Below are 18,040 nucleotides of genomic sequence, written 5' to 3'. Positions count from 1 at the left end.
TATCTTTGATTCTCGTTAATACTGCGAGTTAACTTCGCTTCTGTATTTATCGCGTGTTCAAGTGACGAGTTATAACTTCCGTCGGTTTTCGGGGCTAAGCAATAAGATCAGAACAGTTGTGTCGTGGTGTTAAGAGTGTTATTGAATCGAAATGCCGTAACAACTGAAGATCGTTCTAACGATAAATCGGATAAAGAAGATTGTGACAGTGAAATCCACAACGAGAGAAGCTAGAAAAGGACGACGACCATTTCGTTGAACTCGGGGTGAAAGATTGAGGTAAGTTTCAACTTCAGCCTTACAAACAAAGCGAACCTTTTCGATGAGTGATACAATTTTGAAAAAAACAAACAGCCGTTTCACTTTCTCAAACCATACTTAACCGATCTGTGTATGATTTAATTAATGTTGTATTTTAATTCCGACAAATTCTGCTTAGTGGAAGGTAAGAGATAATGCGAGAAAATCGAGAAACCTAAATAAGTCTTTACGCGCAGCCATCTTGTTTTTTCGTCTGATTATGGATATATTTTTTTTCACTGCTCAATAGATCTTATACGTTGATATCTAGCACATGGTTTATGAAAACTTGTACCAGCGTATAAGCGTGTTGAACGATCTCCGTTAGTTTATGCGGCGGTGGGTCAAATAGTGATCCAAAATCTTCTAGTTCTATGCAATAAACAAATTCTACTCCAGCTTTTTCCATAGACCAGTCGTCGCTGCCACCGGATGCCGGATCTGTAGCATAAAGTTCGAGTTATTTTGGTTATTTGGAATCAAATTTCCGTTCTTTTAGTTTTCAATTATCTTACACAATAAGTTCGTTGAGGTGCCAACCTCGTACTCCGTGTTGAAAAGCCTTTTCACCTCATCGGATGCTTTCTTCCCTAATTTATGCTTGAAAGAAATTATTGCCATAATGCGTTAAAGTACACTTGATTAATCGATCGATACATCATTTCATAGTTAAACGTATCGATCCTTACCAATTCCTGCCAATTGTCTGGTAGATCAGGACCGTAGCCCCAGGGGTAAAGGATTAGCTGAAAAAGACTTGGATTGATAAGCGTAACAATATGAGATGATAATTATTATAATTATTATCGCTGGAACCACGCTCGCATTTAAATGGACGGGTTTTTACTATCCAATTTTATTCTACAATTTATCTTGGAGGGGAGAAAATCTTTTTCTCCAACGATTGAAGAATTTTTCATCGAGGAACCGAGAAACTATTAAGTATTGACAAGGATACTCACGCCTCCGTAGCTGTGAAACGTGAGGTACATGAGAGGCTTCACTCTAATTATTAGATCTCGTAGAGCCCGAGTTTCGGCTTCGGAAAATGGTTCCGGTCCAGAGTACATCTGCGAACAAGGGTCACCTTCGCTTCCGGATTCTTGAAATATGTTCGAATTATCGCATCATTTATAGAGTTGTAAACTTGGTTACACAGTGTAAGCAGATTGTGTGCCAGAGATACTGGGTTTCATTATTTTGTCCTCCGTTCATTTGGTTAAAAATTTAAGATTCACGGTTACTGTTATCTGTGGTGTACCAATTGCTGTACCGAACATGATCTGTTTCCTCACAATTTTCGAAAGAGCAATTAACGTGCAAATAAAATACTAATAGTCAACAAAGGCGTCAACATTTATTCTTCAAAAGTTAATCAGACGTTGTTCTAAACAATAATTCTAATGCTTAATTCCGTACACACTGTATATATATATGGAGAATGTTTACAGTGGATGAGACATTCCTTTACTAGCAATCCTACCGTTCCAATGAGAATCAAAGTTCCTGTTTCCGTCAACTCCTCGACACTTGGTACCGGAATGCTTGGACATTGTCTTTCTCCAATAGCGGTCTTTCCGCATAGAATACTCATAGCCATCGGGATTAATGACAGGGACTATATAAAAGGTCAACTTTTGAAGCACTTCCTTGTCATCGATGAGCTTCCGTAGTATGTAGAGAACGGACAACGGTGAGACCCATTCGCGAGCGTGAATTCCTCCGTCTATCACGACTACCTGTTGTATCATATATATATATAACGGGACGATATAACAAAGTCTTTAATTTTCTCTGACTATAATCAGCTCCGGACCGATAGTTGTTCCCACCTTTACTCACCGGATAACGGTCAGAAGTCGATAGTTTGACGGCGAAAATTTTCCGCCCTTGATAGGTTGTCCCTATCGTGACGATTTTCGCTACATATTCTCTATCCACCAAGCTTTCGATCAATTTGACCATTTCATAGCAACTTAAATATCGATCGAATGAAAAGTTTTTCCGATTTTCCAAAGGTAGAAGAAACATACGTCGGTTATTTTCGGTAGATTTTTCCTCTTGATGATAGCGAGTTGTTGCATTTTCTCGCAGATGCTCTGCGACGTTATTTATGGCGATCTTGAAATTAAACTCAGGTTATTGTGTCGTGTGCGAAACAGATTTGCAATATTTTTTAGTCCTGTATGTACTTTGGCATATTGGGCGGTGTTTAGACAATTTATTCAATTTTACGATTCTTGCACTAACAATCAATTCAATAAAGACTAACGGTTGTTTGAATATGCGCTGCAGCCATCTGTTTTTCGAATTTGGACCGTTGCTCCGGTGCCACCATCAAGTGGCTGGTGTTGCGCCGAGGCTCTTTCCAAAAGTCATATCCCGATACGCTTTGCAAGCTTCTCAAAACCGCAATTTTCTCTGATGTGTTTGGGGACAACTGATACACCGTGTAGCTGTGAACGTACTTCTATTCGTCACTTGAACTTCGCTGACAATGAGTAGTATGTGGAAGAAGAACGGTTTAAAGTAGGATGAGGGTTCGTTTTAAATCATTAATTAATTCTGGAGGCGTGGATGTATTACATGGTCATGTTTTTCATATGCGAAAAAACGGGTCATTCGTTAAAACTGTAAATTTTCGTGAATATTATCATAGAAAATTGTGAACTTTCTCTAATTTATCGTTTCGAAAATTATTTGTAAAAAAATTAGCGATCCATGTGCAGAACATTTCCTTACACAGGAATATTGGTTAGACCGTCAAGTATGTGAATATATATTACGTTACATAAAATACTTTCACATTCACTGCCCATATATTACCATAATTTTTGAATTGTTGATACAATGAAATGGATTATATGCGGAGTTGTTCACGAAGGAAACTCTATGCGTATCATTTTTATCTAAATAATTAATCAAAGTCTTTATATCTACTTCCGTTGGACCGATAAAAAAAGAGAGAAAGAAAAAAAGAAACATAGATAATTAAAGCAATAAACAACCACTGATCATCCGACAAGATAACTAATTCGCATTCATGTTATCATTTTACTGACCTTGTTATTTTGTTCGTAAAAAAACTCATCTTGGTGAACGTAACGTGTGAAAAAAATATTTCAATTGTAGTCCGGATTCTAGTTTTTTTTTTTTTTGTATTTCGGTGATTCGTTGCCAAATTCGGAAAATTCAGTAAACAAAATTTTACTTACCCATTGTAATAGATGGCATGATTAAATGGGAGAAAGAGATTTAAACAAAGTAATGCTGCTTGAAGTATTTTCTGGGGCTTCTCCTGCTGTCGGGGCATCATTTCACACTGATGCAGAGACGCTGATGTAATTCGACTGCAGCATTGTCATGACCTCGGAAAAATGTTCGATTTTAATGCGTCTTTCAATTACGAATTCTAGTCGTGCGAGAAACGCTGCTTACTGACATGAACCGTTATCGTCATCTATTTACCTTGGCCACCTTGCCGATATAGAACGATAATCGTCAAGAAGCAACTACGACGATTGTGAACGAACTCGATTTGTTATACCTGTAATGAAAAAGTCCACCTATGTTCGACAGCTATTTAAATGGTCTGTATAATTCACTCCCAAGTGAGTACCCACATAAGTAGTTGTTGCTGCATAGAGCCATCGGATTGATTGTTTGTACGGTTTCCAAGCAATTGGAGAGGAAGAATTAGGTATGGTTTGAGAGCAGGAATATTTTTATTGTGTCGTACAAAATATTCTGTAGCGCCAGAAGCTAACAACTTATTCTGCTTTGGCACGCGCTCGTATACGAGATGAAATTTATCGTTTATCTTTTACGGGGCCACCGTCATTTTATGGAGAACATTCAGTCTGGAGGTCGACTGTATGTTGAGATCTTCAACGTCTTTTGACCACGAAGGATCCTATTTGTGCGTTGTGTTATTACTTGGAGCTTAGAAATTGTCATCTATGTATTTCAAGAAGACACGTATAGCCAAAAAGGTCTCTTGACCAACGACTCCGATGTCGGATGCTGGAAGATCGAACCCATAACTTCCACCGCCCGGTAATTCTAAGGTATAGGCCAGTTCGACACCACCAACACCTTTCACCCAGTCGTCACTTCCGCCGGCAGCAGCATCTGGGACATTCAAATGTTCACACTGTTTAAAATACTGATTATATTACCTAATCACGGTTGTATTGCCTCAAAGTTTTTCTCTTGACGTTTTCGACATTGTAGAAAGATTGAATTATTCGCTACTTAATAGTTCAGACAACTTTCCAGCCATTCACACATCGATAAAAATTGGATTTTATTAAGAGATTTTAAGCTTTTTCGTTATCTCTTATTGAGATTAGCTTGTTAATGTGTTGATATCGAAAAATTTTCCCCTACACAATACGTTGGTGGAAGTTCCAATGGTGTAGCGAGTTCCACGGACGGTGGAGAGAGCCTCATCAGCGGCCTCAGCGAGAGTCCTCTGCAAAGGAATTAAGCGCATCGAATTTGTTAGAAACATTTGTCGGCAATACTTTCTCGTGGAAATACTTTGAACGAATTAAAATCGAGGCGAACTTACCAACTCCTCCTCGTTATCGGGCAGTTCCGAGGTGTATCCCCACGGGTAGAGGAAATACTGTAGGAAAAACAGCAATTATAGCGATGCTTTGCTCTCGTTCAGCATCTTATCTAACAACCGGGCTAATATATTCGGGTGTAGGTAATTCTTACGTTTCCGTACGAGTGGAAGGTTAGATATAACTTGATAGTTTCATTGTTGGCCAGGACAAAGTCGCGAAGAGCTTGGGTTTCCAATTCGGAGAATGCTTCGGGTCCAGCGTAAGTCTCGCTGCATGAAGCGGAGGAAGCACCGGTCACTGAAAACAAGCATATCGATATTTATTAACTCATTGTTCAGCCACAACTTGAGGAAATATCCCATTTTCATTGGCTGAGGTTATTCTTACACATCCAGTAGTATTCGAAATTACGGTTGGGGTCGACACCTCTGCAAAGGTTTCCGGTTCTGGTGCTGCGCGTCTTCCTCCACAGACGGTACTGGAAACGAGAATGCAGAATTTACCATATTGAAAATGGGTCTGAAATTTTTAACCCCAAACTTACGGTCGTGTGAGTGTATTCGTAACCGTCGGGGTTCAGGACTGGGATTATGTACCAGTCGACGTTCTCGAAGAGATGAGAGTTAGTGGTTTCCTCGACCAGCTGGCTGATGATGTAAATTACTGTCGCTGGTGCAATCCATTCACGCGCATGAATTCCAGCGTCGATCAAAATTGCAGGTTTGCCGGTACCACCCGATGATATTTTCAGGCCGTAGATGGTGCGTCCTTCGAAAGATTCACCGATTTCTATAAGACTGGCGAAATCACTGTAGTTCTCCGCGAGATCTTCCAAATACTTAACTATCTGCAGGAACATCAATATTCATTAATTTAATTATTTACACGCAGTTATGAAAATTCTTCACCAGTTTTGACAACGACAGTAGTAACTTGATAATGGTAAACTTATTTAAGCTAAGCCACGTGGAATTTAGTATCAGCTGCTTTTATACACTTCAAAATCTTACCACGTCATAACGGTGGTAAGCCTCGAACGAAATACGGCCGTCTAAACGAGCATTTGATGCAGTGCTTTGACGAGTCGCTTCCGCCTCGACGGCAGCCTGAACATCTTCAGTCATAACCACGTTGTCGATTTCATTTTCATCTAAGACGGATTCGAAAGCCTCGACGTTGTCGGCGGTTACCAGTAAATGGATCTCGTCTCCAAGAGTGTGACCAGCCTTCAGGATGTCGTATCCGTCTTGACCATCGTAAGCAAGGACTGACGATAGTTTTTCATCCGTATCTGCGATCAAGCGGTAGACCTTGGCTCTGCAAAGGAAATTTTAATAGTTTGGACAAAGTGCAAATACTCTTATTTTCCAGGTGAATTCATCACTGGTTTGTACGTTTATAAGAACAAAGAATCTACGTACCCTTCCAAAGAGGGAACCTGTTCCTCCACAGGGACGGCCACGGCCGTGCCGATAGCGAGGAGTAGAAACAGCAGATGCATCTTGCTGGTGTCTGGCTCTGCACGAATTTTCACACATTGTTATATACTCGGTGCTATCGTTTTTCGATCTCCACGAATGGCAGCTTATCTGTACTAGACTGTGTCGTTGAGAGATTAGTATCTCCAGAAAAAAGGAAACCGATATCGGGGTAACTCTGAATAATCTTCATCGCAAACATTCGGGGTGCAAGTCACGTCCGTGATTGTTTTTAACACCTGGATGCTATGAAATACGTCATAACGCATCATTTCGACGTGAAATTATATGTTGAAAATTTGTCGCAGCATAGTTAGTTGAACTGAAGTACTTTGTACCTAATTGACAGTAATCGTGCGCTTGGCTCATCGGATTCTCTTTATTTTTATTTTGTGATGAAATTCTGTGTGTATCTTTTTTATGAGAGTGTTGCATCAAAGATGGGAAATATTATAGTTGCAATACAATGACCTATAATATAACTTATCGTGCCGATAAGGTAATTACAAAATTTATATCACTGCCGATATACGTATATCGTAAAAGCGTGAAAGAAACGTTGCGAGAGACATAAGATGGTCAACATCCGATCGCTATCAGTAATCTGCCTGAGTTTCCACAACTCTTTAACAATGAATGAAATCGTATGTATGAAATCGGTCAAGTGGTATTAATTCGAAGAAATAAGATTTCTTAAGGGGGACCCATCCTACAAATGTACCTGTGAAAAGTAATGGCCGCTAAAGCAATTCGAATTCTTTAATAAATAATCTTCAATCAACCAAATATCATAAGCTAGGGCCCGCATAAAATGAAAAACGAATTTCATTCTGACCGATTTTTAACGTTTAAGGAAAAATGAGATATCGAAAATCTGAAACGATAGATTGTTCAGATTGGTATACTGAATTAGGGTTTCTGGCTTTGCGATTTATTTTTTTTCTCGGGACTCGAGGATTCTTCCCCAGGAATTTCCGGGAAGTTTCGAATTTTCAAGAAATTTTTAGAAGTTGAAAAACATCATACAGTTGTTAATTAAATGCAAAATAAAATTAAGCTCATTTATAATCATCTACGTTTAGCAATTATTCGATCTTGTTTCAATTAAAATTTATATTCCTTACACACTTTTCTAACAAAACCAACTGAATTAAACTTTGAGTATCTTCCTAGAAAACTTTTAATTTGTATTTTTACTTAAAAAGTAGGTACTTTGAATAAGTAAGTAATCATATTAATTGCACGGTCTTTTTATTAAACAAATAGTAGGTACCTGAAGACCTTTATAAAAACAATCTTTAAATTAAAGTTACACACAATATCTACAGTTTCTTTAAAGAAAATTGGACGAGTCTTTGAAGTTGTAAGAATTTCAATGCATTACTTAAAAGTAACATAACTTGTCTCGTAATTATGAGCTATTTAAGAATAAGAACAGGAAGGGGCAGGCTTCATATCATGAAGAAATATTGATCGTTGATTGGTTATGAAGTTATTTTAATTTCATTGCTACATTCATCTCATTCGAGACTATATTTTCATAAAAACGTTATCAACAATTCGTATAGAGTTTTTAAGTAATCACTTTGATGAACCGAATTTCTCTGCGATATATTCGCCGAAAACGCGAGTGGCCAAGAAAAATTCCTGGCCAATGGGTAGAATTTCAGATACGGGAGGGTCAAAGCCGAAAATACCGCCACCCGTCAATTCTGGAGTGTAAGAAAGTTCGACGCCACCGACACCCTTCACCCAGTCGTCACTTCCACCGGCTGCTTCATCTAAAATTTTCGATAATGCATTACTGATTATCCATTCAAGATACCGAGTTATCGGCTAGGCGATTCGATCGTTACTGCTTTTTAATGCGATTGCACTAATTAAACGATTCCCGTAAATCCCGAAGGTTCAATTATCTCTTAAGATCTAAAGATAAAATTTGCTCAATCAATGATATATGATTTGTTCGAGATCCTTATAAATATACGCCGCATTTTAACAGCTCGTCCTTGATCGATAAAAGCTCGACATAGTACGTACATAGAACGTTTGTCGAGGTTCCGATGGTATAGCGCGTTCCACGCAAAGTGGAAAGTGCGTCGTCCGCAGCTTCGGCCAAAGTTCTCTGCGAAAGGAAAGCATCGTGTTTGTTAGAATGGCTCATAGAATTTTGTCGTTGGAACAGTTGAGGCGAAGGAAAATTCTAAATAAGTACTCACCAACTCCTCCTCGTTGTCGGGTAAATCTGCAGTGTATCCCCACGGATAAAGGAAGTACTGTAAGGAAGAAAGCAAGTGAGGCTTTGTCTTTGCACTCCATTGATATAGTACTTTGGCTTCAGATACTAGCAATGATTTCTTACGTTTCCGTACGAATGCACGGCCAGGTATAATTTGATGGTTTCGTTGTTGGCCAGGACAAAGTCTCGCAGAGCCTGTGTTTCAACCTCTGAGAAGGCTTCGGTCCCGGCGTAGATGTCACTGCACGGAAGGTCGGAAGCACCGTTCACTGAAATTTAAATAGTCAGTAAATAGTACGATCGAAGGAAAGCTCTAGTTTCACCGAATGATAATCCTTACACATCCAGTAGTATCCGAAGTTACGGTTAGGGTCAACACCGCGACAGGAACTGCCGGTATTGATGCTGCGGGTCTTTCTCCACAGACGGTACTGTAATCAATGACAATTCGTGCAAAAATTTTTTGCACAAAGAGCAAGTAAGAGTAGTGCGTGCGAAAACTTACGTTGGTGTGGGTGAATTCGTAACCGTCAGGGTTCGCGACCGGGAATATGTACCAGTCGACGCTCGCGTAGAGATCGGAGTTTTCGCTATTTTCTACCAATTGGTTGATAGCGTAAAGAGCCGATGTAGGGGCGATCCATTCACGGGCGTGCATTGCAGAATCGATTAGAATTGCGGGTTTGCCTGTACCGCCGGAGGATATTTTCAAACCACTAATGGGGCGGCCTTCATAAGAGGTACCGATGTTCACTACGGTAGCAATACTGCTGTAGTTGGTAGCAAGTTCTTGGAGGTATTCAAGGACCTGTAAGAAAAGCGATACTTTTAATTGCGGTTCCAGTAGGTATAATATTTCGCTGAATTGCGAATTCGTTGCGTTGATCCTGTGGTCGTTTCTGTTATCAGCACTGCACTGATTGCTCAGACTTGTTGAGTATTTTTCAAAAACAACTGGTTAGTTGATTAGAAATTTTACTTTCTGTACATATAATTCTATAAGTGAGGAATCTTACGGCGTCATAACGCGGATAAGCTTCGAACGAAATCCGGCCATTCACGTGAGTAATGGACGGGCCTACACTCTGGCGTGTTTTCTCTTCGTCGATAACTTCCTGGGCGTTTTCAATTTCGATCACATTGTCGATTTCATACTCCGTCAATTCGGTTTCGAAAGCCTCGACGTAGTCGGCGGTCACCAGTATTCTTATCTCGTCACCAAGAACGTGACCACGCCTCAAGATGTCATATCCTTCCTTACCATGGTGAGCGAGGACTGCTGATAGTTTCTCATCCGTGTCTGGTATCAGTCGGTAGACCTTGGCTCTGATGCGAAACAAAATCAGAGGGTGTCAAAACGATGATTCTTATACTCTAGCGGTATACTCGTGCAATGATTTCGTCGTGAGAAAAAATCGACTTTTCAAAGTTACAGACATATACGTGTGGTTGAAGTGAAGGGGAGAAAGAGAGAATGAAAAAATAGAGAAGAATACTTAGCTACGTACCCTTCGAGTGAGGGAAGGTCTTCCGCGTTGGAAAAACCGAAAGCTGAGCCAGCTACCAGGAGTACGAAGAGCAACCGCATCTTGCTGAAGTGTTACTTCGAACAAATTATCGCGACAACTATTATATAGTCGCGATCAATAAATTATCGTTTTGATCTACGTGTCACGTGATAAATCTCAGCATTTCATCTTATCCAATTTAAGCCCAATGGCATGATTATTGGCCGATTAATATCGACGAAAAATTATACGTCTGGCTTAATCAGTTTCGAGAGCAAAGCGGACTTTCGACTACTTGTGATAATTGAATTATTTAACTGTTCAGAGATTAAATTACATACACTTATGTGTGATATAAACGCGGTGTAATTATTAAAATATATTTAATACATTATACAATTTTGCCTGCCGTTCCTTAATGTTAACTTGACGACATTCACATAGGTGCCAGAAATTGTTATTTATATTTACAAAAAAAACTCAGTCGACCCTTTATCTCATCTCTTAAAAATTAATTGTCGGACATAATTACTTTGCGCACGTCTTACTCGGTTAACACGGTCGAAAGTTTATTCTCATGTTAAAACGATACTCTCACTCTAACGTTTCAAAATCATATCTAGTCCTGTAATTTTTTTGTCGCTTACAATAGCTACCTGAAATCAAACATCTTCAATGTCTCCGATTTAAATTGAGGTAGTTTCTATCAATGACATATTAATGATCACTTCGCTGAACCATATTTCGACGCAATGTATTCGCCGAAGGCCCGGAGACCAAGGAAAGTTTCCTGGCCCACGGGGATGATCTCGGAAGCGGGGATATCGAAGCCGAATAATCCTCCACCTTGTAATTCAACGGTGTAGGACAGTTCGACACCACCGCCGGCCTTCACCCAGTCGCTGCTGCCACCAGCAGCATAATCTAAAATCATCGTGAAGTAACACATGTTTAATACAAAGTAAGATAGACACACGATAATTTATATCTATACAACGAGTTGATCGATATTATCGATTTACCGTCCTCGCACCACGTGTGTATACGTACACATTATTAATGGAAATATTTATCCGAGAACTGTGATGCATTAAAACATCGTTTGCGGATTCAGAAATTTTTGTTTGGTTATGGAAGATCAATTTTGATAGAAATATTTCGGCTCTTCAAGCATTGAGGACTCGTAGATATCAAAATCGGTTTATTTGTACGTACATAAAGCAGTGGCGATTGAACCGATGGTATAACGTGTTCCACGTACGGTAGCTTGCGCGTCGTCGGCGGCTTGGGCTAAGTCACGCTGAGAAAAGCAGAACCAAAGTTAAAAATGTTAGAAATAGTTTGCTAATCATTGACAGATCAAAGTCAAGGAAATTACCAGTTCTTGATCGTTGTCGGGAAGATCTGTAGTGTATCCCCAAGGATAAAGGAAATACTGGGGAAAAATAAACCAAAGATTTAATTCACTTTTGATATACGTATGAATACGTCGAAGAATTTTTAGATTTCAATGCCTTGTAATTTTCAAAATCAATTTCTATTCCTGTGCGAGTACTCACGTTGCCGTAGGAATGGTAGGATAGGTACAGCTTTATCGTGTCAGCATTGGCTAAAACGAAATCGCGAAGAACTTGGGTTTCTACCTCGGAGAAGGCTTCTGGTCCAGCGTATGTATCGTCGCACGGATTTTGGGATGCGCCAATCTCTGCAACGAAATCGTTTCACATTGTCAGTCGTGATACAAGCGTTGCCAACTTCACGAACGTGCGTTGTAGTAGATTTTATTCATTATTGCCGAACAGCTAGAATCTTACCCATCCAGTAGTGACCGAAATTTCTATTACCGTCGATGCCACGGCAGCTACTCCCTGGATTAACTTTCCGTGTTTTTCTCCAGAGGCGATACTGAAATCACGGCAATCGAAATCAGGCCATAGTAACACAGCAAATCCAAATTTGAGAATCCACTTACACTGGTGTGAGTGAATTCGTAACCATCGGGGTTCAGCACGGGGATGAAGTACCAGTCGACACTTTGGAACAAGTCAGTGTTGTTGGCATTCTCTATGAACTCGTTGATGAAATATGTAACACTGGAAACTGTGATCCATTCGCGAGAGTGAAGAGCGCCTTCGACAAGGACGGCCGGCTTGTTCGTTCCTCCGGAGGAAATTTTCAAACCGTAGATTATCCGACCCTCTCCCGAGTAGCCAAGGCTTAGGAGAGTCGCGATGTCACTGCGGTCAGAGGCTATTTGCCTCAAAAAATTAACGATCTGAAAAAAACAAAGTCTTCACGTCACGATTGAACTATCCTTCGAATTTTACTTCATAATGGATGACGAGACTTAGGATTGATCTTACGGCGTCGTAACGTGGGTAGGCCGTGAAGGAGAGGCGACCATTCGCACGAATCGCCGAGGCGTTACGTTGACGTGCTGCTTCCTCGTCGACGGCTCGTTGAACGTCGTCGGTTGCGATTGAGTAGTGGATGTCATTCTCCAGGAGAAACCTTTCGAAAGCGTCGACGTTGTCAGCGGTCACAAGAATGTGAATCTCGTCACCCCGAACTTGACCATACTTGAGGATTTCGTATCCTTGTTTCTCACGGTAAGGGATGATCGCGGACAATTTATCTTCTGATTCGATCGTCGCGCGGAATACTTTGGCACTGTGGAGCAAATTCTTTGTTAGATATTACCAGGAAATCAACAATTTTTGAGAACTATGCTACGTACCCTTCGAGTGAGGGCAGGTATTCCTGGGCTGGATTGGCTAGGGCTGAACCCACGAAAAGCAGCACGAGCAGCAAGCGCATATTGTCATTGGCTTACTCTGGGTGAATTCGCAATTGTTTATATACAGAGCTGTAGACATACCAACGATTATAAATCTCCAACCATAATGATTTGTTATGTTTTCTGTCACATCTAATCTCGTGGGGGGCTTAAAATATCAGTCTAACTATTGTTGCGTCGCGTCGTCACGAATTATCTGACGTATCAACCGGCTAATCACTCTCGTTCCATCATTCGGCAGACCCAACGTATGAGCCCATTAACTTGTGAGGTTTTACAACTTTCAAGATTAATGACCACAACAAAAATTTTCACTCTGGTTGTCAATTGACGTTGATATTGTAGTCCGGTGTACAGATGCAGCAGACCCATGTTAATTTATATAAATAAAAATATAGGATTTCATCCAAATCATCCCTCTGTTGCTAATGTCACTCGATTGTAAGCGATCTACGCTGCATACATTCCGTGCTATCTCAATACTTGCTAAGGTACTCTGGCGATGACTCGATCTGTTAAACAATTTACCTCATGTTATCAGCGTGGAATCATTTGTTTAATGATATTATTGAATATATCGGAATATTTTCCTGTTGTATACGACTGTTCATGTGATTTGTAATGAACGGGCATGGATTAGCTTTATTCATTATTAACCAGCAAAAACCACCGAAACTCGAGTGCTGCTCAAGCATTTAGATTTGCAGTATTCTTATCGACAACTCTTCGGCATGTTGTTTAAAACCCTATTTTCAAACAACTCGTTAGTATAGTTAGAAATTTTTACCCGCTGTCGTAGCTTGCGTTAAATCGCGAACGATTTCTAATACTATTTTTAACAAATTAAAATCAGTGCTTCCAGAAGAGGTTTTCCATCTTACCGCGCTGTGAAGCTCGATGTTTCATTGAATTTTTTGTTGATAGTTATTGAATTTTATTATAGAAAATTATCGAGAAACGACGTTGAGATCGATGAACATATAAGACTAACGACGAGAGAAAAATATGATAAAATAGTCCGAAATTCTTTATTTAGGGTCCAGATTAGCCGTTAAAAATGTCATGGATTTATTCAAAGATATTTTTCATCAGCAGCTGACTTTTTCTCAATGGTTTAAATACGTATGAAAACGGGTACTTTTGAATACAAGGGCAATTGGTAAGGCAATGATTCGTTTTATTTAAACATTATTATTTCTCATATCTAATCTCGTATGTCAATCTGGCTATCCGTTATATCACTTCACAATCTGTCTGGCATACCGAACTGACTTTGTTCTTCTTCTTGAATTCCTCGGCATCTAGTCTCCGATAAGAAAATAGTTGACTTGATAATAGATCCCCTTAAGACCGAGGCGTTTTCATTCATCATGCAGCGGTAGAAAAATGGGAATTTGGCAAATTTACCAAATGCTGCCGAAAGCTTCTTTTTTATACACAGCTGACAGACTGTATTTTGGGTAAAAATAGCAAACCCGTTAAAACACCGAGATGACGTAAATTATTTGGAAAATCACAATAAATGCCGAACTGTTTTAAGGTCTTTGAATGAAACGTTTTTCCAAAGGCGACACGAATAACCAGCCACCGGAAATAACGAGTTCGAGGTCAAAAGATATCTGAATGGGATTTTCAGGGGATGTGAATAGTGGAGGTGGAAATGGACCATTCGGTTGCTTATGCTAGAATCCAGGCGATGAAGTTTAGGTATAATCGATGGCTGGGTCATGTCCGGACCCACGGTCCATACATAACACAACAACTTCGCCGACGAAATTCTCCGCATGACGTATCCCTTTAAGTAATCAAGGCGGCTGTTCACTATTTCAGTCGAATTGAACCACTCGGTGTATGGTTATGGTGTGCCGGTTAGATATTGTTACGTATCCACGTATACGTGTACATTGTACATAGCTTCACTTAAATTCCTTACGGCAAACTAGCTACGGAAGATTCGAATCGGAGATAATTAAAGTCCGGATAAACATCTTTGTCATTTCCGTTTGCCGTCATCCGCGCGTAGACGGTGGCTGACGGTATTGGCTCGTTAGGGTAAATGCCTTAAATCTTCGTGGATTTGAATACATACCGTTCGATGAAAAGGAACGGCGGGAAAAACAGGGAAGTTCTTATTCAAATCAGGATTTAACTCGTGATTAAGACATGAGGAAAAGCCTGACGACTTCCATGTACTCGTACGAATCGGTTAATTATTTTCTTTCCGACACTCTCAATTTACTACAACCGTCACGTCATCAATCCGGTAACGTGGTTATCAGATTTTTTATTCGTGCAGCACGTATTCAGAAGCACAAGGATTTTGTGTACTTTTTCACTCAATAAATCTTGCGCAATGCTTGTGGCTTTATATTCTCGTGTTTGCGATGACATTAATTAATCGAAATTTTTTTTTGTGTATTCAGTTCCTGTTTTCGACGGGTATATTGTAGCCTTGCGTGCGAAAATACAACGTTGCATGATGGATTTGGAGGTAATGTATTTGCAGACGCTGGACACGTATCGAATCGATATAGATTTGCGGTGTCGTTTTTACATTTCGTTGATTTCTGCATGCTTATAAAATGGCCATTTTCACCGAAGAAGCCTGGCGATAATGTCTGCTGAATAGAGACCGAGTATAACTATATCGAGACGACGGTCAAGTATGATTCAGAAAAGATAACGAAATGAAGGAAAATGATATTGGAAGTGAATCGAATTTAGCCGGAGCGAAACGATTCTTCAGTTTTGCGAGTGTACCCGAGTACACGTATCTATATTGACTATTTCTTTATCGGATAAATCCTTGATAAAATGTTTTTATTGTCCTGAGGTTTTTTTCGCCCTGTTTTCCATTACCTTATTCGCGGGATCATAAAGGAAGTAGAACCCTCTTCGATTACCTAATAATAAACGACCACACCCTTCTGTCAAGGTGTATTATATGGCGCATTGGAAGTATTTCTAGGTGTGGCAGCCAAAACCTAGATGGATGGGATTTATGAGGGAGTTGGTTTCTCTTCTTCTTTTTATCGAAATTAAATTGTCAGAACAACCTCTCTGAGAGAGAAAGTAGATGGATTGCTGCTCTCCGTGAATTAGGAAGACTGTTCGGTCAAAATTATCCTGCAGGCAGGTAGCAGTTCAAGCAGATATTCTTAGATTCAGTCGCCAAAAGTTTCGTTGTCCACTTGAGTATGCCAATTGTATTTCATTCGTAGATTTTTACATACAGCTTGGATGTTGTAAGTGTCAGTTATGCAGCTAATTACGTCCACTTTCTGCGATACTATTCTTGAGCGACTGCATAGGTGAATGCCAACTGCATTAATTTTTCTAACTGCATTATATAACTGCATTAATTTAATAATATATTTGCCGATCACCATATGGAAAATTATTTAATAAACGGTCGACGCATCGAACCTTTGAGGACAAACACGGTTCGTTACTTAGGAAATTATCTGGCCATCGCTCAGCCGGACATTGACTAGTTTAATGCATTACGTGCTCGGTGATCAATTCAATTTAGTAACTCGTCACTTATTCAAATTTTTCATAATGTTACTGATAAATATTTTAATTTCAGTCCAATGAAGATTCGTTGGCTGATAATCTATGCACCTAAGATAAATATCATAATTTGTCACACATTATCGGTAACATGGAAAAAAATTATGGTTGCATGGAAGTGAAACGTTTGAAAATTCTATTCATTCTGTTCATCTCTCTGTTAAAATATCACTGTGACTCGCGGTCCTCAGCTTTTACTCTATTCAATAAATTGAGAAACCTTAAGTTTTGAAAAACTGAATACTTGTGTAATTTAGCTAGCGTGTACTTTTACTGCTCGCAGAGATATGCCGCATTCTGGTTAAAAAATTCTTTCTTTATCTGGCATCATAGCACTTCAGCGAAGACGACGTGAGACGTGAAGCTTAACGGTTATTGGTGGAAAGTCAAGATAACGTTTTCTTACTTTCTATAAATTCGGATTTTTCTTTCCCCATTTCTCTATACATCGTATGGAAACGAAAGTGGTTGCGAATTTACAGACGTATGACTGAACATGCGTTTCACTTTGAGATACCAAGTAACAGTGTATAAGATAGATATACGTTATAAATATGTATATCATCTGCAATAGACCTTCCATGTAAATCTTATAGTATAAACGTTATTTGCTGAAGCGAGGGATGATTTCATTTTCAAAGTTGAGGAATTATACCGACTGTCTGTTACTGACTTGAGAATTTTCATCGTTTCCTCAAGCTCGTTCAAATTTTATGGCGCTTTACGCATCATACCTATACATATACGTGTACGAATAATGCGGAAGTAACATCAATGCTGCTACCAGTGCTACCAAACTATACCCATCCGGTTTTAATAGTGTACAACTCTTGGCTCAATGGCGCATTCCGTTAGCTCCGCTTCTCTCCTCAACTTGACTTCAGACAGTTATTTGCGCTCTTCTTATACCTACTTACCCTGTATGTATATATATATATATATATATATATGTCTGTATAATATGATCCAAGAAGAGCTTTTCATAGCTTATTACGCAGCGTGGTATGCAGTTGCATACTGTTCTTGAGAGAAGATCCGTAATTGGGTTTCCGTCTCTGTAACGAAGCAAACATGCAAATGTATCGCGGATAATACATATAATATAATTTATAACCGCGCAATAATTCCTTTTGCAGAACTCCCAGTGAATTCGTTTCAACTATAGAGCTAACCATCGACAAAAGTGATAGATGGATTTTTCCGCAGTCGTTTCGAGCTTGAAAAAGCTTGTTGAAATTTTCAAAACGCGTGGAAGTAAACTTACCATACCTACGGCATACGCCTTGCAGCATTCATACGTAATGCAGTTTACACGTATGCCGCATTGCCGAGATGAGGAGAGAGGATGAAGTGCATGCAGGGAAAAAGGGACGCGAAAGGCGCGGAGTGCGATCGGTCGTTAATTTAGCAGGAAATGGAAAGGGCTCTTAGAGTTACTTCGCATTCCCTCTAGTTCAATCGCCAGAGATGAAAGGGAATTATAATTGCTAGCTTTTCCCCGCATTACGTACCGCTGGTGGAGCGCAAGCTCGCGGAAAATTTTGGGACCCCAGCCAATCTTGTACGTGTAA

At 39.7% G+C, this 18,040-nt stretch overlaps 3 protein-coding genes across 3 annotated transcripts; all 3 read right to left on the bottom strand.

The window, feature by feature from the left end:
• Positions 1-538: 538 nt before the first annotated feature.
• LOC124405932 lies at positions 539-6,419 on the bottom strand. Its single transcript, XM_046881202.1, has 18 exons — positions 6,296-6,419; positions 5,885-6,191; positions 5,419-5,721; positions 5,262-5,352; positions 5,026-5,171; positions 4,874-4,930; positions 4,690-4,774; positions 4,247-4,431; positions 3,924-4,120; positions 3,769-3,812; positions 3,516-3,660; positions 2,573-2,756; positions 2,139-2,421; positions 1,784-2,035; positions 1,263-1,402; positions 990-1,046; positions 816-900; positions 539-741 (listed from the first exon to the last, which is right to left on the bottom strand). Exons 1-18 carry the CDS (start codon positions 6,373-6,375, stop codon positions 554-556), a joined length of 2,829 nt encoding a protein of 942 aa, XP_046737158.1. The 5' UTR covers positions 6,376-6,419; the 3' UTR covers positions 539-553.
• A 1,496-nt stretch (positions 6,420-7,915) lies between these two features.
• LOC124405401 (carboxypeptidase B-like) lies at positions 7,916-10,230 on the bottom strand. The gene is made up of 8 exons (XM_046880269.1): positions 10,100-10,230; positions 9,608-9,917; positions 9,097-9,399; positions 8,932-9,022; positions 8,715-8,860; positions 8,572-8,628; positions 8,393-8,477; positions 7,916-8,133 (listed from the first exon to the last, which is right to left on the bottom strand). The coding sequence occupies exons 1-8, from the start codon at positions 10,177-10,179 to the stop codon at positions 7,934-7,936; spliced, it is 1,272 nt and encodes a 423-aa protein (XP_046736225.1). The 5' UTR covers positions 10,180-10,230; the 3' UTR covers positions 7,916-7,933.
• A 593-nt stretch (positions 10,231-10,823) lies between these two features.
• Positions 10,824-12,940, bottom strand: LOC124405396 (carboxypeptidase B-like). The gene is made up of 8 exons (XM_046880259.1): positions 12,837-12,940; positions 12,463-12,769; positions 12,072-12,374; positions 11,914-12,004; positions 11,659-11,804; positions 11,478-11,534; positions 11,315-11,399; positions 10,824-11,023 (listed from the first exon to the last, which is right to left on the bottom strand). Exons 1-8 carry the CDS (start codon positions 12,914-12,916, stop codon positions 10,824-10,826), a joined length of 1,269 nt encoding a protein of 422 aa, XP_046736215.1. The 5' UTR covers positions 12,917-12,940.
• Positions 12,941-18,040: the final 5,100 nt, after the last annotated feature.

The sequence above is a fragment of the Diprion similis genome, chromosome 4 (assembly GCF_021155765.1).
Source record: "Diprion similis isolate iyDipSimi1 chromosome 4, iyDipSimi1.1, whole genome shotgun sequence".
NCBI classification, from domain to species: domain Eukaryota; kingdom Metazoa; phylum Arthropoda; class Insecta; order Hymenoptera; family Diprionidae; genus Diprion; species Diprion similis.
Note: the sequence above shows the minus strand (reverse complement) of the source record. Positions and strands in the feature narration are given on the sequence as shown.